The sequence below is a fragment of the Diabrotica virgifera genome, chromosome 2 (genome assembly GCF_917563875.1).
Source record: "Diabrotica virgifera virgifera chromosome 2, PGI_DIABVI_V3a".
Classification (NCBI taxonomy): Eukaryota; Metazoa; Arthropoda; class Insecta; order Coleoptera; family Chrysomelidae; genus Diabrotica; species Diabrotica virgifera.
This window is the reverse complement of record NC_065444.1, coordinates 177,988,353-178,006,459: the sequence shown is the minus strand read 5'-3', so window position 1 is coordinate 178,006,459 and position 18,107 is coordinate 177,988,353. Positions and strand designations below refer to the sequence as shown.

The following is an 18,107-nucleotide window of genomic DNA, read 5'->3' as shown; positions in this document are numbered from 1 at the left end:
AAATACGGAGACAATGGAGAATGCAAAGTACCCAGACAATACCGATTATTATGTCTACTACTGGAGTCAATCCGAAGACGCTCCTCGAAAGCATCAAAAAGCTGGGTCTGAATGAACATCTTTATAAGACCATGCAGAAAGCTGTACTATTCGCGACGGCCAGAAGTGTACGAAAATTTTTGGGAGATACACCTGCATACCAAGTCACCTAGGGCTCGATAACATGGAAAAAGTCCCACCAGAGCTCAATCCTTTTGATACCGTAGGTATCTGGGATGAGTCAATTTTCCCCTTAGAGGGAGTGTGAGCCGTATGGCTAAATCTGGATAATATAGTTTATTTGTAGCAACTAATAAACATCATAAATAAACACATTTTCTCACGGAAGTTGTTTGTCGCATCGACTACAACTTGTGCGTGAGGGTTAGATTTTGATTATATTAAGCAACATTAATTTATCTTAAAGTTTACAAAAAGGAATCAAATATAGTCTTTTTCGCTCATCTGTCTTCAAATTTGGGCTCCTCTTCTCACTAATTCAGTTACTGTTAAATTTTGCTTATCGGACCTACGAAAATCTCTCATAAAATTCAAGGATTGCGAAAAATTTCTTATGCGATTCTTCTGGCAGACTTCGTTTTGTATGAGAATTATCATGACTTTTTGAAGGTGAGTAAGCCACAATTTTATCAAAAAAAGATTTTATTAACGTTTCGAAGCCCAAATCGGGTTTCGTTGTCAAAATACAAAATACTATTAAAATAAACAAAAATGTTGTTGCTAAGTAAAAAAATTCTTCTAATAATTTATTTAATCTGACTCATTTATATTGGCAATTCAAACGTATATTATACATTTTAAAGTAGAAGACTTTAAAATGATATCGTCAATATTTATGAGTTGCGTTCCTGGGACGACTTTACTAAAAGATAGTTCATTCGATTACATGAAATCAATCCCAACTCAAGAATATCTGTCACAAAAAATATCATAGCACGTGATCTGTCTTTAAAAAGACAACCAAATGCAACGATGACAGTAAAATTCTCGCGTTAGAGATTCCATAGTAAATCACGAGGGAAAACCAGGAAAAAACCTCGTGATACTATCCCGACATCGTAAGTATTTGGTCTTACATTTAATTTACTTTCAAAAAACTAATACCAAGTTCTGCCTTTAATATGTTTAAATTATAAATAATATTAATACATAGATGTAATCAAATGAATACTAACTTTTAGTAAAGTCGTCTTAGGAACGCAACTCATAAATATTGACGATATCATTTTAAAGTCTTCTACTTTAAAATATATAATATACGTCTGAATTGCCAATATCGTTCGAAACGTTAATAAAATCTTTTTTTGGTAAAATTGTGGCTTATTTCCCATTATAAATAGTTGATTATAAAAATGTCACAAATAAATAGCTTCAGAACAACATTTTTGTGTTCTCTCCATTTTCAATAATTTTCACAATTTAAACATTTATAGGTGACATTTGAAATGTAATTTTCATCATCAAACGGTAATAATGACATCAAACAGTAGTTAATTTAAGAAATGTAATTTTCATGACACCAATAATAATAGGGAACTTGCAAAAATTTTTAAATATTAAAATGATATTAAAAAACATAAGGTAACATGATCTTAAAACGCTTGCATGCGAAAAAAACAAATATTTTTAACCCGTACGCTAATTACGACGTTTTGAAAATGCTATAAAATTCAAATATCTTAGGAGGCTCTTGAACGTCCTTCTATTGGTTCGACGTCACCGGCCACGGTGAACCGGCGGAAACAACGCGATTAAGGTAGGTATCACGGGTATATTACATTTTAATCGTCTTTAATGAAAAATTCCTAGGTATTACTTATGTTCATCTTATATATTGTAATAAGTAGTTCCCCAATCAGCTTAGTTTTAAACTGAAATTGATAAAGTTGAGTGCTACCTTGTAAAGAGTTTAAAACGCATAATATGACGGACGAGGGTTTTTCAAAAAGTCAATCTGACTAACTTAACTATCGTTGATGTCTTCATCGTGGCAACTTTTATAAAAAGTAGTAAAAGCTATTTTATTGGAGAAATGCGAGGTGTCAAGGCAAATAAGTAAGAGTTATTAATAAGCATGTTTAAATCGTTTATAACAATAGTTTGGTACCATTATACAGGGTGTCCCGAAAAGATTGGTCATAAATTATACCACACATTCTGGGGTCAAAAATAGTTCGGTTGGACCTAACTTACCTTTGTACAAATGTGCTCATAAAAAAAGTTACAGCCCTTTGAAGTTACAAAATGAAAATCGATTTTTTTCAATATATCGAAAACTATTAGAGATTTTTTATTGAAAATGGACATGTATCATTCTTATGGGAGGAACATCTTAAAACAAAATTATAATAAAATTTGTCCACCCCATAAAATTTTATGGGGTTTTTGTTCCCTTAAACCCCCCCAAACTTTTGTGTTCCTTCCAATTAATTCATTATTGTGGTACCATTAGTTAAACACAACGTTTTTAAAACTTTTTTGCCTCTTACTATTTTTTCAATAAGCCAGTTTTTATCGAGATGTCACTTCTTTTTTAATATATTTACATAAAAATTTTATGGGGGTTTTGTTCCTTTAAACCCTCCAAATGTTTGTGTACGTTCCAATTAAATTATTATTGTGGTACCATTAGTTAAACACAGTATTTTTAAAACTTTTTTACCTCTTAGTCTTTTTTTGATAAGTGACCTTTTAGCGAGATGTGGCTTCTTTTTCAAAATATACCTAAAAATGTAAGTTCTAAATAAATTTTCAGATTATTAACAGGTGTCTATAATGATACTTAACCATATACAAATATGTGGTGGGTTCGACAAATATTCAAAATATCTCAATAAATACTGGCTTATCGAAAAATTAATAAGAGGCAAAAAAGTTTTAAAAAGATTGTGTTTAACTAATGGTGTCATAATAATAATTTAATTGGAACGAACATAAAAGTTTGGGGGGTTTAAAGGAACAAAACCCCCATAAAATTTTTATGTGGTGCACAAATTTCACTTTAATTTTTTTTGAAGATGCTACGGCCATAAAAATTCCACATGTTCATTTTCAATAAAAAATCTCTAAGAGTTTTCGATATATGAAAAAAAATCAATTTTTATTTTGTAATTTCAAAATGCTGTAACTTTTTTTGTGTGCAGTATTGTATATAGGTAAGTGAGATTTAATCAGCCTATTTTTGACCCCAGAATTTGTGGTATCATTTATGACCATTCTTTTCGGGACACCCTGTATTATAGTACTTATACGGTTTACCCCGTGAGTTTGATCTACCATCTACCTACCTCTAATCGAAAGATTTCGTATATCCTGGAAAAGATTACGGTGTAATTTGCATTATAATAAAGATTATATTTTTTTGTAATGTTTATTAGTACCTACTGGAGCCGTTCATTATTGTGTTCAAAACCTTCTGAGAAAAGATTATGGTGATTAGCAGCAACAAAATCCTTCTTTACAAAGTTAATAATACGCATAAATAAGAAGAATCATTATTGTAATTTTACAAGTTAATATCTTTATCATCTCAACTTATACTTACACCGCATCCCTCGGTAGACCGCAAGCTATAGTAGAAACCCGGCTGTAGACCGCATACTATAGTAGCACCAATACTTTTTAGTTACTCTTACTTTTATTACTAAAAGTTTTGTTTATTTTTAAGTTACTTGTTTCTTCTTTGTTCTTCAACACAAGAAACGAACAAAGTAATTTCATAAAAAAGAACTTTTTGATACATGTCAACAGAGATAAAATGTTAATATTTTGCCTGTCACAGAAAAAATCATTTTTGCCACAGAGTAAAACAAGATATTTCAACTATATTATTTATCTATGGGCAAACTGCATTAAATGCAATGGCCCACCCCGAACGGACAAACGATACGAGTGGCCTGTGACGTCAGACCCCAGGTCTCGCTTTTGAAGTTGTTTAAAACGGAAATTTTAGGCGCGGAACTTTGATTAGATGTTGTACGTACACTATTCATTGTTAAGACGTAATATTCTGAATATAACATTTTAAAACATAAATTAACAATTTTATGCAAAAAAATTTTTAGTGTAAGTTCCCTATTGTGGTTCAATACCATATAAACATAATACTAAATTAAACAGGCCACAAGAAAACAGTTTCAAAATTTTCCCAGATGTTCCCAGTACCTTCTTTTTCGTCGTTTTCGGAGGTTTAGATACCAAACAAATTTATTGAATTGAATTGACATCCATTATTCACCGTTGCTACAAACTAACTAGGACTTGGGGCCAAAGATATTTGATCCGATAATACCTCTTTAAATTAAATTATCGTATCGTGCATACCACATGAACGGCTCTCTCGAATCGATTAAAATATCGTTGCTAATAACTTATCGTACCGAGTATGCCGTCTGAACGGGCTTTAAGCAATACTTTTTGAGTTTTAACACTAGAATCTCGGAGGGACCAATTTGGCCCCTGTTGCGATTTAAAATTATTGTAGTTTTTTTATTTGAGGCAATAATATTTTCATATTTTATGACTTTTAATATTTTGATACAAAGCCTTATTTAACACAAAAAATATTGTTTATTAAATTTATTAAATGGTTTTTTTTAACAAATCTACCATAGAAGTCTAAAGGGGCCAAATTGGCCATGTGTAAGTTATTATCGTTTTCTGGGAAATTCGGCGATCCTTTCTTTCAAATTCCTGTCGAATGGGTAAACTTATATTTATGTATGTTTATTGTAAATGGTTACCCTTATACTGGTACTGATCATCTACGTAATAAAGATACAATTGTTGGTGTAGAGTGTAGAGGACCAAATGACGCGTCTTTATACTACAAAAGTAACTTCAAGACGATGGAATATGTACGTGTTTTAATAATACTCTTGACTTGACTGGCTGGAACTACGCCTAGCAACACCAGGTCTATCAACAACTATCACTGTTATTATCCAAAAACGAAAAAAATATCAGTTGAAAATATTTTGTAAAGGAGATCATACTTCCAATCATTGCCACAGATGTAACAAGGCAATGTGTAGCAAATATCAAAAACTGCAAACTGTATGGTGTTCCGAATGTTTTTGATAGACAGCGAATGTGTTAAACAATGAAAGTAAAAAATAAAATCAGATTCTACCGTCTAGAGTAGATTTAATTTCTTTAAACTGAGTATTAATTGATTAAAGAACGTGGGGCCAAAATGATCCCTTCCTGCTTTCTTGGTAGGTATGCTAAGCCAGACTTTCTAGTGTTAAATCTATATTTGCATGTTTATTTAACAAAATATTATTAAATAATCAAAAAATTTTTTTGATTATTGTATAAAATATATTTTAGGTTGTGTGGTCAAATTTGAAATTACAAAATCTAAAAACGCCAATTCTTTTGTAATAACTCCGCACTATGGGGAAATACCGCCAAGTACAGGAAACTTGAAGCAGTATGTGAATATTTTTATTTATTTCTGTGCAACGTAAGTATAAAATATTTTTTACATTGTATTTATTATAGTATTTTTAAACTTAGGTGTACCATATTAGTGAAGATAACATCTTATACATTTTTGTTGAATTTCTAGACCTGAATCCTGCGTAAGAAAAAAAGTTTATTAATAACAAGCTGAAAATTTGTTAATAGCTTAACGGTGTCTAGTCGGACAAACTTTGATGCACGGGAACACTGGAACAGGGGAAGTTTTAATTGTGGAGCATGATAAACGTGTCGTCCTGACAAGTTTATGATTGTGAAAAATAGCAAGTTGTTTTTTAAGTTTATTCAATAGCCAACGTTATATAATATATGAAAAAATGTTTGTCCGACAAAAGTGTTGGGCATTTTAACGAGTCCGACACGTAGAAGATGTCACATCACAGGAATTATGTTGGTGATAAATAGCAGTCTGATTTTTGCATGAGAGTTTAATGAAAGGTTAAAAAATCAATTGAAAGTTCTGTCCGACAAAATTAATGGTAAGTTTTCGTAGTCCGACGTTCTAAACATGTAAGATATAGACAAAAATGTTGGTGATAAATAGCAAGCTAATTTTGATTTTTTTATGTACAAATTATATTTTGTAACGCAAGAAGTTATATGTCAGACAAAAATTTTGGGAAAATCCAAGGAAATAAATAAAAAATCATTTTTTCAGAATGACTTAGTCGCATATTGATAAAGCTATTTTAGTTGTATATTATTATTTATATTCACATACTTGCACATGTATATACATACATGCACACTCCAAAAACAGTGAGGTAAGTATCAATGCATGTATACAGGGTGTTTCATTAATAATTGTCCATACAGTAACTGGAGAAACCTTAGCACAAAATACGAAGATTTAACCTAAAACACTTAAATAAAATGTAGTTCCTTACTGAGTTACAGGGTGTTTTTTCTAAAAATTTAAAAATTATTTTTACTCAGCATTTTAAAACTATTTGACATATCCTTTTCATACTAGGCAGGAAGTATACGTACTGTACAAGCTACTAAATTATGTTAAACAAACGTTTATGGCTATTACCAGAGGCGTACGACGGGAGAAAGTGAATGGTTAACCCTTTCCAAATTCTACGCCACTGGCAAAATTGCTATTTTAGTTCAATTTTTGGATTCTTCAATACTTTCCATAAAAATAATATACTCTTCATTCGTAACGATAAAGTCATTAGTTTTCGAGATATTTGAAGTTAAAAATTAAACGACACGGTTATTTTGATCAGTGTATTGTGTCGCTTCATTTTTAATTTCAAATATCTCGAAAACTAATCATTTTATCGTTACGAATGAAGAGTCAATTATTTACATAAAATCTATTGCAAAATCAAAAAATTACACTAAAATAGCAATTTCGTCAGTGCCCACATAACAATGATGTTCGGATCATGTTCTAAGCATATCCTACCAACATTCGTCGAAGTATATCCTCTTTAGTATATGCGTAGTACAAGCATAGCATGTACCATAAAAAACATTCTAAATTTCATGTTCTTTGCATGTGCCTCAAAGAATATTCTTGCACCGAATATACTGAGCACATTCGGGTACGTAGTATCTCGGAATGTTCGTAAAAGTTTATTCTTAGAATATACCTTAATCGAATATTCTTAGTATATGCGTAAGTATATGCAAAAGTATATGCTTAACACATCCTTGTATATACTTTTAAAATATCTTAAAAAGAATATACTGTATGTACCTATAGGAAGAAGAATAATATGTTAGCCTATAGATTATCAACTTCGCATTAAGAATAATTAATAAAATTTATGTATTTTGGTAGGTACTACTGAACTATCTAATTCATTTTTTTTAAACCGTTTTAATTGTATGGTAAAAAGTTTAAAACTTAATTCTATTGAAGAAAAATGAGAAATTCTCGTTTCGTTTTCAGTTGAAATGAAATACCATTTTGATTTGAGTTTATACCATAAGCCTTAAGTATTTTTACCTATAATTTTCGGGAATCCGGAAACGGCCATTCATTGTCATTCTGACCCTTGCATTGCATTTTATACCTGCACAAGGGAAGGGGGTAGGTAACAAAGGAGCAAAATTATATGAAAATAGTTTCCAGTACAGTTATGCATTTATATGTCTAGGATGTTAGGTAGGACCAAGTATTTCTAGCTACAAGGACTAAAACATTTTTAAGAACATAAAAAGCAGTTTGAAAATAATAAATTCATATTGGTACTTCAATATTTCCTAAATACCTAGTAAGTAAAAGTATGTATAATGTATATAGATACCTATAAATTTTAGTAATTTACATACATATTTATATATTTGGCTATTATATAATTATATAAGCAGCATTTTTATTTTGATGTGCACATAATAACTAAATATATTACTTATATTTTATATATAGGCTACTTACCCATATAATATTTATTATACATAGGTACCTATATATAACTAACTAAAGTTTATATATTTTATACTTACTTTTTACGTAATATTGTAGAATGTAATAACTACATTCTCATATGCAATTAGAATATGTAACTATAATATATTAGTAGAACCAAAGAATACACACACCCAGTGGGTGTGTTAGTATTCTTTGGTAGAACCTATAGGATGAGATTGGGTGATGTTGAAAACATACTTCTGAGAAATACAGCACATCCTTGGAATATTCTTCCCATATACTAAAAATATGTGCGATAGTACATTCTAAGTATATACATAGAAGGTATATAGCACTTCCTTGGAATATTCTTCCCATATACTAAAAATATGTGCGATAGTACATTCTAAGTATATAACTAGAAGGTATATAGCACTTCCTTGGAATATTCTTCCCATATACTAAAAATATGTGCGATAGTACATTCTAAGTATATAAATAGAAGGTTTATAGCACCTCCTTAGAATCTTCTAAAAAGTATGTTCTTGGTATATACTGAAAAGAAGTGCGGTAGTACATTCTAAGTATATACATAGAACGTTTAAGTACTGTAATGTAGTATATACTCAGTATATGCTCTGCACATTCGCAATGGTAATTACGCATATTCTAAGTATATACTTTTTCTGAAAAGTATGTTCTATGAATCTACTAAGAACATGAAATTGTTATGTGGGTGGCGGAGAATTTGGGAAGGGTCAACCAGCCACTATCCCCTGTCGTACGCCTCTGGTAGTAGCCAGAAACGTTTATTTATCTTAATTTAGTAGGGTGTACAGTATCTACACTTTCTGCCAAGTATGAGAAGGATACGCCAAATAGTTTTAAAGTACTCGGTACAAATAATTTTTATATTTTAATCATATGAATCATATCATAAATTAATCAAAATAACTGTGCCGTTTCATATTTAACTTCAAATATCTCGAAAACTAATGACTTTATCGTTACCAATGAAGAGTATATTATTTACGTACAAAGTATTGTAGAATCTAAAAATGGCACTTAAATAGTAATTCCTCCAGTGGCGTAGAATTTGAGAAGGGCCAACCATTCACCATCCCCTGTCGTACGCCTCTGGTAGTAGCTAGAAACGTTTGTTTATCATAATTTAGTAGAGTGTCTAATAGTCGCACTTTCTGCCAAGTATGAAAAGGATACGTCGAATAGTTTTAAAATGCTGAGCAAAAATAGTTTTTAAATTTTTAGATAAAACACCCTGTAACTCAGTAAGGAACCACATTTTATTTAAGTGTTTTAGATTAAATCTTCGTATTTTGTGATAAGGTTTCTGCAGTTACTATATGGACAATTATTAATGACACACCCTGTATATTGCATAAAAATTATTTTTGGGTGGAATTTGTTCTAGATATTCTCAAAATGATAATAAAAAAATGTTATAGAACATATTAAAGCAACGACTTACGGTTTTCTTATTAGGCGCATCAGAAAGTATGGAAAATTTCCTACAAAAAAACGTTGTATACATTTTTTTCCATAACCAAATCTTAGCCCTTATCACCAACATAATTCCTGTGATGTGACATCTTCTACGTGTCGGACTCGTTAAAATGCCCAACACTTTTGTCGGACAAACATTTTTTCATATATTACCTATATAACGTTGGTTATTCAATAAACTTAAAAACAACTTGCTATTTTTCACAATCATAAACTTGTCAGGACGACACGTTTATCATGCTCCACAATTAAAACTTCCCCTATTCCAGTGTTCCCGTGCATCAAAGTTTGTCCGACTAGACACCGTTTAGCTATTAACAAATTTTCAGCTTGCTATTAATCAACTTTTCTTTCTTATGCGGGATCCAGGTCTATTCGCTTTCAAACATAGGTAACGTATAAGTAAAAAATGTAGTAGAAACACTTTAATGACCTTCTGTGTCTACACCGACCGGTTTGCACGAAGTGAATCGTCTGTGCAAAGCGTATTAGGTTTTAGTTGGGAATCAGTTCCTTACTAGAGCAGTGGCGGCCCGTGAGGTAGTGCCATAGAGCCATGGCACTACCTTGCTAACTATGCAGAAACATATTTTTTATCTTAAAAACATTTTAATGCCTGTTTATTTTTTTTGTGAATATTTCTCTTTATTTTTATAAATTATATCAAATCTGGCAACTGTGTAGCGCAATGCAAATCTACCGACTCTGGCCACCCACAGCTGACCGGATAAAGGATGAAAATCATAAAAATCCCAGTGCCGAACGGCATAGTGGCTCGTGAGAAAAGAGAAAGATTGTATGAGCATCCTGTGTAAGTGACAGAGAGAGAGAGCGGTATTGCACTTTTAACATACGTTTAAATTGGAGTCTCCGTGCCAGGCTCGAAATCTCGAAAAGGAAGTTAGTGGATCTTAAGATACAATGTTTTAGATCTACATATTTCTAGTTTCTTTACGCGTTCGCTTGACGCTATTGTGTTTATTGTCTACTACTGTATTGTATATTTGTGTTTATACTCTACTATATTTTTTAATTTGTAATTATTAGTTAGTGCGTTGTGATCGTGGGTGTCGTAGGTATAAAAATAATATTTTGATTATTTTCTACGTTTAATTTATTTATTGACAATGAATCAAGTTAGTATATTAAAAAACTCTTTTGGTGGTTTTTCGTTAGAAAAAAAAACTACAAATTAAAGAACTCGGTCGGCCTTTACCCGATTTAAAAATTGAAAAACAAAGTGGAAATGGACAAAAACTTCGCTGTCGTAAGTTTAATAAAATTATTTATGATAAAAATAGCTGGTTGTGTGGTTGCGAACAAACTAATAAACTCTTCTGTTTTGTATGCGTTTTGTTTGGAGGTGACGAGACTTGGTCAAACAAAGGCACCGATGGGAGAAATTGAAATCCCATGAAAAATCTAAAGTGCACATGAATAACGTTTTTAGCTTTTCAATGCTTGGTAAGTTCAATATAAAAACCCAATTAAATTCAGCTTATCGTGATACTCTATTTATATTTTATATCCTTTTTGACCATATCGTAAAACCGCCACAAAAAATTTAGGCAGCTGCCCGGATTCTGGCACTACCTTCCTAAAGTTATACGAGCCGCCACTGTACTAGAGTGTAGGTTTTAATTTATAAAAATTTTGAACTGTATACTTACGTTAATTTTAGATTTAACTATGTTTTTATAAAGTTATTCTAGTATCAATCATTCTATCAATTACAAAAGTAATTACAAAGGCTATTCTACAGCAGCTACCAATGCAAGCATTCAGTAAGAGGAAGTGTCCCTGTAAATTTAAATATTAATAAAAATTAATTTTAGCACATACGACATGTTCGACCTACTATATTTCTTACTTATAATATATACTAAATTTTTCAATGCGTAGCAGCTTCACACCGAAGTTAATACGTATCTAATCATAGTTAACACTGGTTAACATGAATTTTGAGTCTAAGTTCTGTACCTCTGATTTTGATAACTTATGCCTAACTAAAGAAAGAAAAAATATTTTTATCTAATAAAGTTTGTTTTTGTACTTACCAGAACGAAATTTCAAATTTGATGAAAAAGCTCTATTTTTTAATTTAAATTATTTTGAAAATTAAACAAATTTTGAATTATATATTTTTATTAACTTTAATTATAAACCCATAAATACGAAAAACAATACAAATAAAACTTTAAACATAAACAGTTTTGGTATTTCTATTATGTAAACAAGGACTGTTTCGTAGGAGCCCCCAAACGTAGTTACTATCATGTTCTCATTAAATTCTTCTTGATACCGTTGATCGAAGTTCATTACATCTTGGTAAAATCATTCCCCCTGCTCTTCTCAACATGCACCCAAGTTATCTTTAAACTGATCCAAGTGAGTATGTAGCATGTGTACTTTAAGAGACATTAAAAATTGAAAGGCCTTAGAATCTTGATGAAGCTCCTTTACGAACTGCTTTATGAGACTTACTTTTATATTCAATGGAGGCATTAAAGCAGGATGGGGCTCCACATTTGAAACTCGGTCCGATGAGACCATGAGTGCTGCTGGTAGTGAAGTACTTCAGGTCTACTAATCCCATATTCCATAAGCAAAGGTAATAGGTTTGTTCTAGCAAACAGTCAAACTAGTCAGAAACCGTCAGCAAACAGTTGGTCAGTGAGAGAACATAATACAGTCACAAGTGCTATCCCCTCTACTCGCGCTGGTCGACTATTCGCTGATGGTTTCAAACCGATTGAAACTGATGCTAGAACAAACGTAATATGGATATTTAGTGTATCCGCCTTGCATTCGCACCAGAAAAGTAACCATGTTGAAATTCCCTATCACTGATTACACGTACTGTACAATATTTTAAAACTTGAAGCACCATTCTAACGCTTTCGTAATTTTCTTTGAACATTACAGAATGAGCCAGAGGAAGTGATGGAAATATATTTCCATTGTGAAGAAGAACTGTTTTAAGCTTCTTGTAGAACTTTCAAACAAAATTTTTTGGCTCCCATTTTAAAGAATTCGCAACAAATATAGCAAAAAGAGTCCACGTCATTTTTACCCTTTTTGGAAGACATTTCGAGGCCTCGTGACACATAAAATACGTTATTCCACTGCAATGCTCACGCGTACAGTACCATGTCGGTGTAGCCCAGTCGGGATACCATTTGACCTTGCATTAGGAGCTGCCCCAAATTTTACTTTTCTAATGTTTTTAGGTTCTAATGTTTTTAGGGGGGGGGTCAATAGTAGTATAAATTTAAAATCTCGACTGAATTTGACCGTTGCGTTAGCCGCCATCTTGATTTTAAACGAGAACGGTTTTTGCTCAATATCTCCGCCATTTTCAACTTTTCGACAAAAAATATACAAACTGAAATTGTTGAAAATGCGATTTTCTATAATTTTGTTTATTATAATTTTTTTCGTGCGGTCCATATTTTCCGAGTTATGGGGAAAAACAGTGACAGTTAAAGCATAATTATTGATTTATTGAATTATCTCGTTTATTATTACTTTTACAACAAATTTTAACCCATACAAAAATGAAGAGAATTAAATTTTGTACAATTTGGTCTTTTTCATTTTTTTGATAAAATCAATATTTAAGATAGTACGTATGCGGTAAAGGCGCGAGCTTAAGAGGATCGCTACGTTTTTTCGGCTGCAATGCTATTCAAATGGGGATTCATTTTTTTCGAATCCTGAGAAAAGTAATAAGTATTTTTAAAAAAAATAAACGCAGAATGAAAGATTGCGTTATTAGCGAGGGCCGAAAGTCCCTGAGAACTTCTATAATGTTTATTTTAATAAGTTACAGGGGTGAAAAACTAAGAGAAAATTTAGTGTTATTTTTAATTTCAAATATCTCATTCAAAATAAACTTTTTATTTATTCTAAGGGACTTTCGGCCCTCGGTAATAATTTAGTCTTTCATTCTGCGTTTAGATTTTTCAAAAATATTTATTGGTTTTTTCGGGATTCGAAAAAAATGAACACAATGTCCGTGGTAATTTTCCAAATCTATCTTTGTCATACAACGCACTCAGTCGAATAGAATATTGTCAGTCAGACACTGACAATCAGTGACAATTTTAAATAATTATTTGACATGAATCGGGAATATTTTGAGTTGTTGATTAAATAATATTGATATATAGTGTATTTGATAAATAAATGATTTAAAAGGTGAACTTTATAAAAAGTTATTTATTGTGTATTATTTATGGAAGATAGAAGCAGAGAATATATCAAGATATATTCTGTGATCCAAGTATTTTGTTGTTAAAGATGTTTAAAATTGTAAGCGTTCCATAGTAACAATATATTATTAAAAAATCACGTTAACACTTTTCCTCTTTTCTCGTTTGAGTATTAGTTTTTGTTGTAGGTTCATATAAATTATTACAATCACTGAATACATAGCTAGTGAAAAAATTATCACATTTATTAACTGAATTAATAATTTGCAATTATACAAAAAATAACAGTTATCCAAGAATATTCAAAAGCCATCTCTTTAAGCTAGTTATGACATTGTCAAGTAGAATGACATTCTAGTAATATGTACATATCCATACCAGTGTGAATTTTACTACACGTAATTTGCCATGTAAAGACAGAAAAGGTAGGGATAGCCGTAAAATATTTGCGAATTATGTACCCATGGCATTAAGACCCGATTGATTCTAAAGCAATTGTTTTTGTTCAATATCTTCCCCATTTTCAACTTTTTGACAAAAAGTGTAAGGACTGAAATTGTTGCAATTACGATTTACTACAATTTTTCGAGAGAACCAGTGGCGGGTGTAAGAGGGGGAATGGGAAAATTTCCCCCAACGGGGTCCAAAATTAAAAAAAAAATGTTGAAATATTAAAATATGTTAGCTCACATGGAACTTAATTATCGACAGACAAGTTCAACCAATAAAACCCGCTAGTTAATAAAATTAAGTGAACTTAATGCATATAAGTTATTATTTATGTCTTTTATGTACTTAGTTTGGTTGGTGTTTCATTGGAAGTTTCAAAAATTGTATAAAATATAATTCTCTTTATTTTTGTTTATGTACAATTATGTCGTAAAGTTAATAATAAATGAGACAATTCAATAATTATGCTTCCCCTCCGCTTCCACTATTTTCCTCCTTAACTCGGAGAATATTGATCGCATAAAAAAATTGTGGAAAAGAAATTGTAGGAAATTGCGTTTCCAACAATTTTAGTTCGTACCGTTTTTGTCGAAAAGTTGAAAATGGCGGAGATAAGCAACAACGGTTCTCCTTTAACATCAATATGGCGGCTAATGCAACCGCGGAATTCAGTCGAAATTTTAAATTAACACTACTATTGATCTCCCCTAAAGGATAGAATTATAAAATTTGGGGCAGCTCGGAAAAAAGATTCAATTCAGTAATTATGCTCCCCCACCACTTGTTACTATTTTCCCACTTAACTCTAACTAAAAAGAAATTGTAGGAAATCGTATTTGGAATAATTTAAGTTGAAAATGGCGTAGATATTGAACAAAAACAATTGCTACAAAATCAATCAGGTCTTACTCTCGCTCCATTATCGCATACATACTACCTTAAATATTAACTTCAGCAAAAAAATGAAAGAAACTAAAATTGTGTAGAATCCAATTATCTCTATTTTTTTATGGGAACATTTTTGTCGAAAAACTAACAATAAACGAGATAATTCAATAATTATGCTCTATTTATATATAACTGTCACTATTTTCCGGTATAACTCGGAAAATATCGATGACACGAAAAAATTGTAAAAACAGATATGATAGAAAATTACATTTTCAACAATTTTGGTTGGTATACTTTTTGTCGAAAAGTTGAAAATGGCGGAGATATTGAGCAAAAACGGTCTAAAAAAAGAAACGGAATTCAGTTGAGATTTTAAATTTACACTACTATTGACCCCCCTAAAGATTAAAAAAAAATAAATTTGGGGCAGCTCCTAAGGCCTGTTATTCGTCTAACCCGACTGGACTAGTGTGCCACTTCTCGCTTCACACCTACAGTCCCCCCTCACCCCTTTCTGGCATCTTAAATACAACAGATCCTCAAAGAAGCTGTCAAAACACCCAATATTTATTTTTCATTATCTAAAGGTACAAAAGCAAACTTTATTGATTTATTGAGTTTCTACTTAATTTTCGATGTATACAAACAGAAAATATTTACTAAATAACAGACTCAAAATAGTTATTTATGAAACAGTTGGTGAATTATGCTTTTTGCGAACGTACGCGATTTTTAAAGCACGAGCGACAACGGAGCGAGTGCTATAAATCGCGTAAGTTCGCAAAAAGTACTTCACGCACAGTTTCATACAATATTTTATCTACGATAAACAAATAGAAAAAGCTGTAACTCTTCGTCACTGAAACTCATTTCTATTCTACAATTTTTAGAACTTTGACATTTAAAAATTCTAACTACTTTCAAACCACAAAACTGTCAAAACTTTTGTTGTAATTCATTACTCATATTGTCATCACCATGACAACGCGAAAGTTAAGGATTGTCACCATGACAAGTCGAAAGTTACAAACAGTGCGAAAAAGTAAATCCCATTTAAAATACATTGTTACTTCACGCACACTTTTAATCCTTCACGCACTGCTATCTACAATGACAGTTTTCACACACTAAAAACTTAATATGACATAGAGTAGATAAAAAAAAATTTTTTGTTGACCAGTGTAACCTTCGTGTTTGTATTTCTTTGATATCCTTGTGTTTATTCCATTCCTACTTATTTGGGGGTATTCACGCTTTTACTTCATCTTTTTCTTTAGCCTTTCTATGCTTCTTCGATCATTCAGTGTTTTATCAAGTACTAGTAATTGTTTACTTTATCAGTTCATTCTATAATTACGTATTTTTTATGGGAAATAAGCCACAATTTTACTAAAAAATTAATTTATTAACGTTTCGAAGCCCAAATCGGGTTTCGTTGTCAAAATACAAAATACTATTAAAATAAAACAAACATGTTGCTAAGTAAAAAAATTCTTCTAATAATTTATTTAATCTGACTCATTTATATTGGCAATTCAGACGTATATTATACATTTTAAAGTAGAAGACTTTAAAATGATATCGCCAATATTTATGAGTTGCATTCCTGGGACGACTTTACTAAAAGATAGTTCATTCGATTACATGAAATCAATCCCAACTCAAGAATATCCGTCGCAAAAAAATCATAGCATGTGATCTGTCTTTAAAAAGACAACCAAATGCAACGATGACAGTAAAATTCTTGCGTTAGAGATTCCATAGTAAATCACGAGGGAAAACCAGGAAAAAACCTCGTGATACTATCCCGACATCGTAAGTATTTGGTCTTACATTTAATCTACCTTCAAAAAACTAATACCAAATTCTGACTTTAATATGTTTAAATTATAAATAATATTAATATTACATAGATATACAATAAGTAATACTAAAATATAAAATTTGTACTAACTCGATATGTTATTGACTTACTAATCGTGGTATTTTCTTTCTATTGACTTCCTCTTTCAGTATGGGTAACCACATCCTACTGCATTCTACCGAGGAATTTGCGACACAATTGGTTTCATTTAGCATAATTAGAGCCGCTTCTTTGATTTTTCTCTTTTTACTATCTGATTCTTTCAGGACTATACTTGAATCTCTCCACTGAACTCTATGTTCATTATCCCATGCGTGTTGACATATCTGAGATCTATCAAATTCTCTGTTTTTAATATAAGACTGATGTTCACTTATTCTAACGTGCTATCTAAACCGTGCGATTTGTGAAAATCGCACGGTTCTGTGTCGATGCGTGTTCGACGTATCGGCGTATCATTACAGTATGCCTCTCTTGACCAGTATAGCCATGTCATCTTAAATCCATTGTAAAAAAATATAAAATAATTAACCATTTATTTTTTGTTTTGTTTTAGAGAATGTAAGAAATATTCTGAGTCTTTAAGAATTGTTACGAATATCCCTGATTATTTTATAGAAGTGCCACTGAAAGGAGTAGGTTCGATTAATGAAAAATTTTGTATTAACTACAAAATATAAAATCATTATTATTTATATTATCGTTTTTTTTTTGTTGAGTTTGGTTTTGGTAACGTAACTATTATGGGCTTAAAAGATGTAGCGTTTTGGCTAAGAAAAGCGTAATTGATATTTTTTAGAAAAAAAAATTAAATACCTCAAGCTCGTATGTTGTTAATATCTGTTGATAAATTTGGTTAAAGTTAAAACTCAAACTACAAACAACGATAGTGGGTTTAGAATAAATAATATCGAAAAGGAAACGAACAATCGAAAGCAAATATTACTACTTACTTAAAAATTATAATATCAACCAGACAGGAATGCAGTAATCAGCATGAATTCTTACTTCATTATTCGCTCCTCCGCAATTCGTCGCATCCCTCCTGGAGTGATCCTTTCCCAAGTTAAATTGCTCCTTTTTCTAACTTAACTTTCACATACATATTTTGTTTTTTTCCTTATTACGAAATATGCGGATACTTTCTATCTCGATTTTACTATTAACTCGCATTAAGCTTTTATTGTTGTTTGAAAGGTTCTAAATGTCTGTCATTGCTTTCCTCATACATCTGTAGCTTACTTAGTTAGTT

The 18,107-nt window shown here is 31.3% G+C and overlaps 1 protein-coding gene across 2 annotated transcripts in view; it reads left to right on the top strand.

Moving 5' to 3' along the window:
• Nucleotides 1–17,552, top strand: part of LOC114329172 (uncharacterized) — a 245,730-nt gene extending 228,178 nt beyond the window's left edge. For both annotated transcript variants that reach the window (XM_050642944.1, XM_050642943.1), the window contains exons 25-26: nucleotides 5,392–5,527; nucleotides 17,412–17,552. In XM_050642944.1, coding sequence (XP_050498901.1) covers nucleotides 5,392–5,527; nucleotides 17,412–17,535 — 260 coding nt within the window. In that variant the 3' untranslated portion in view covers nucleotides 17,536–17,552. The remainder of the gene's footprint in view (nucleotides 1–5,391; nucleotides 5,528–17,411) is intronic.
• The last annotated feature ends 555 nt before the right edge of the window (nucleotides 17,553–18,107 follow it).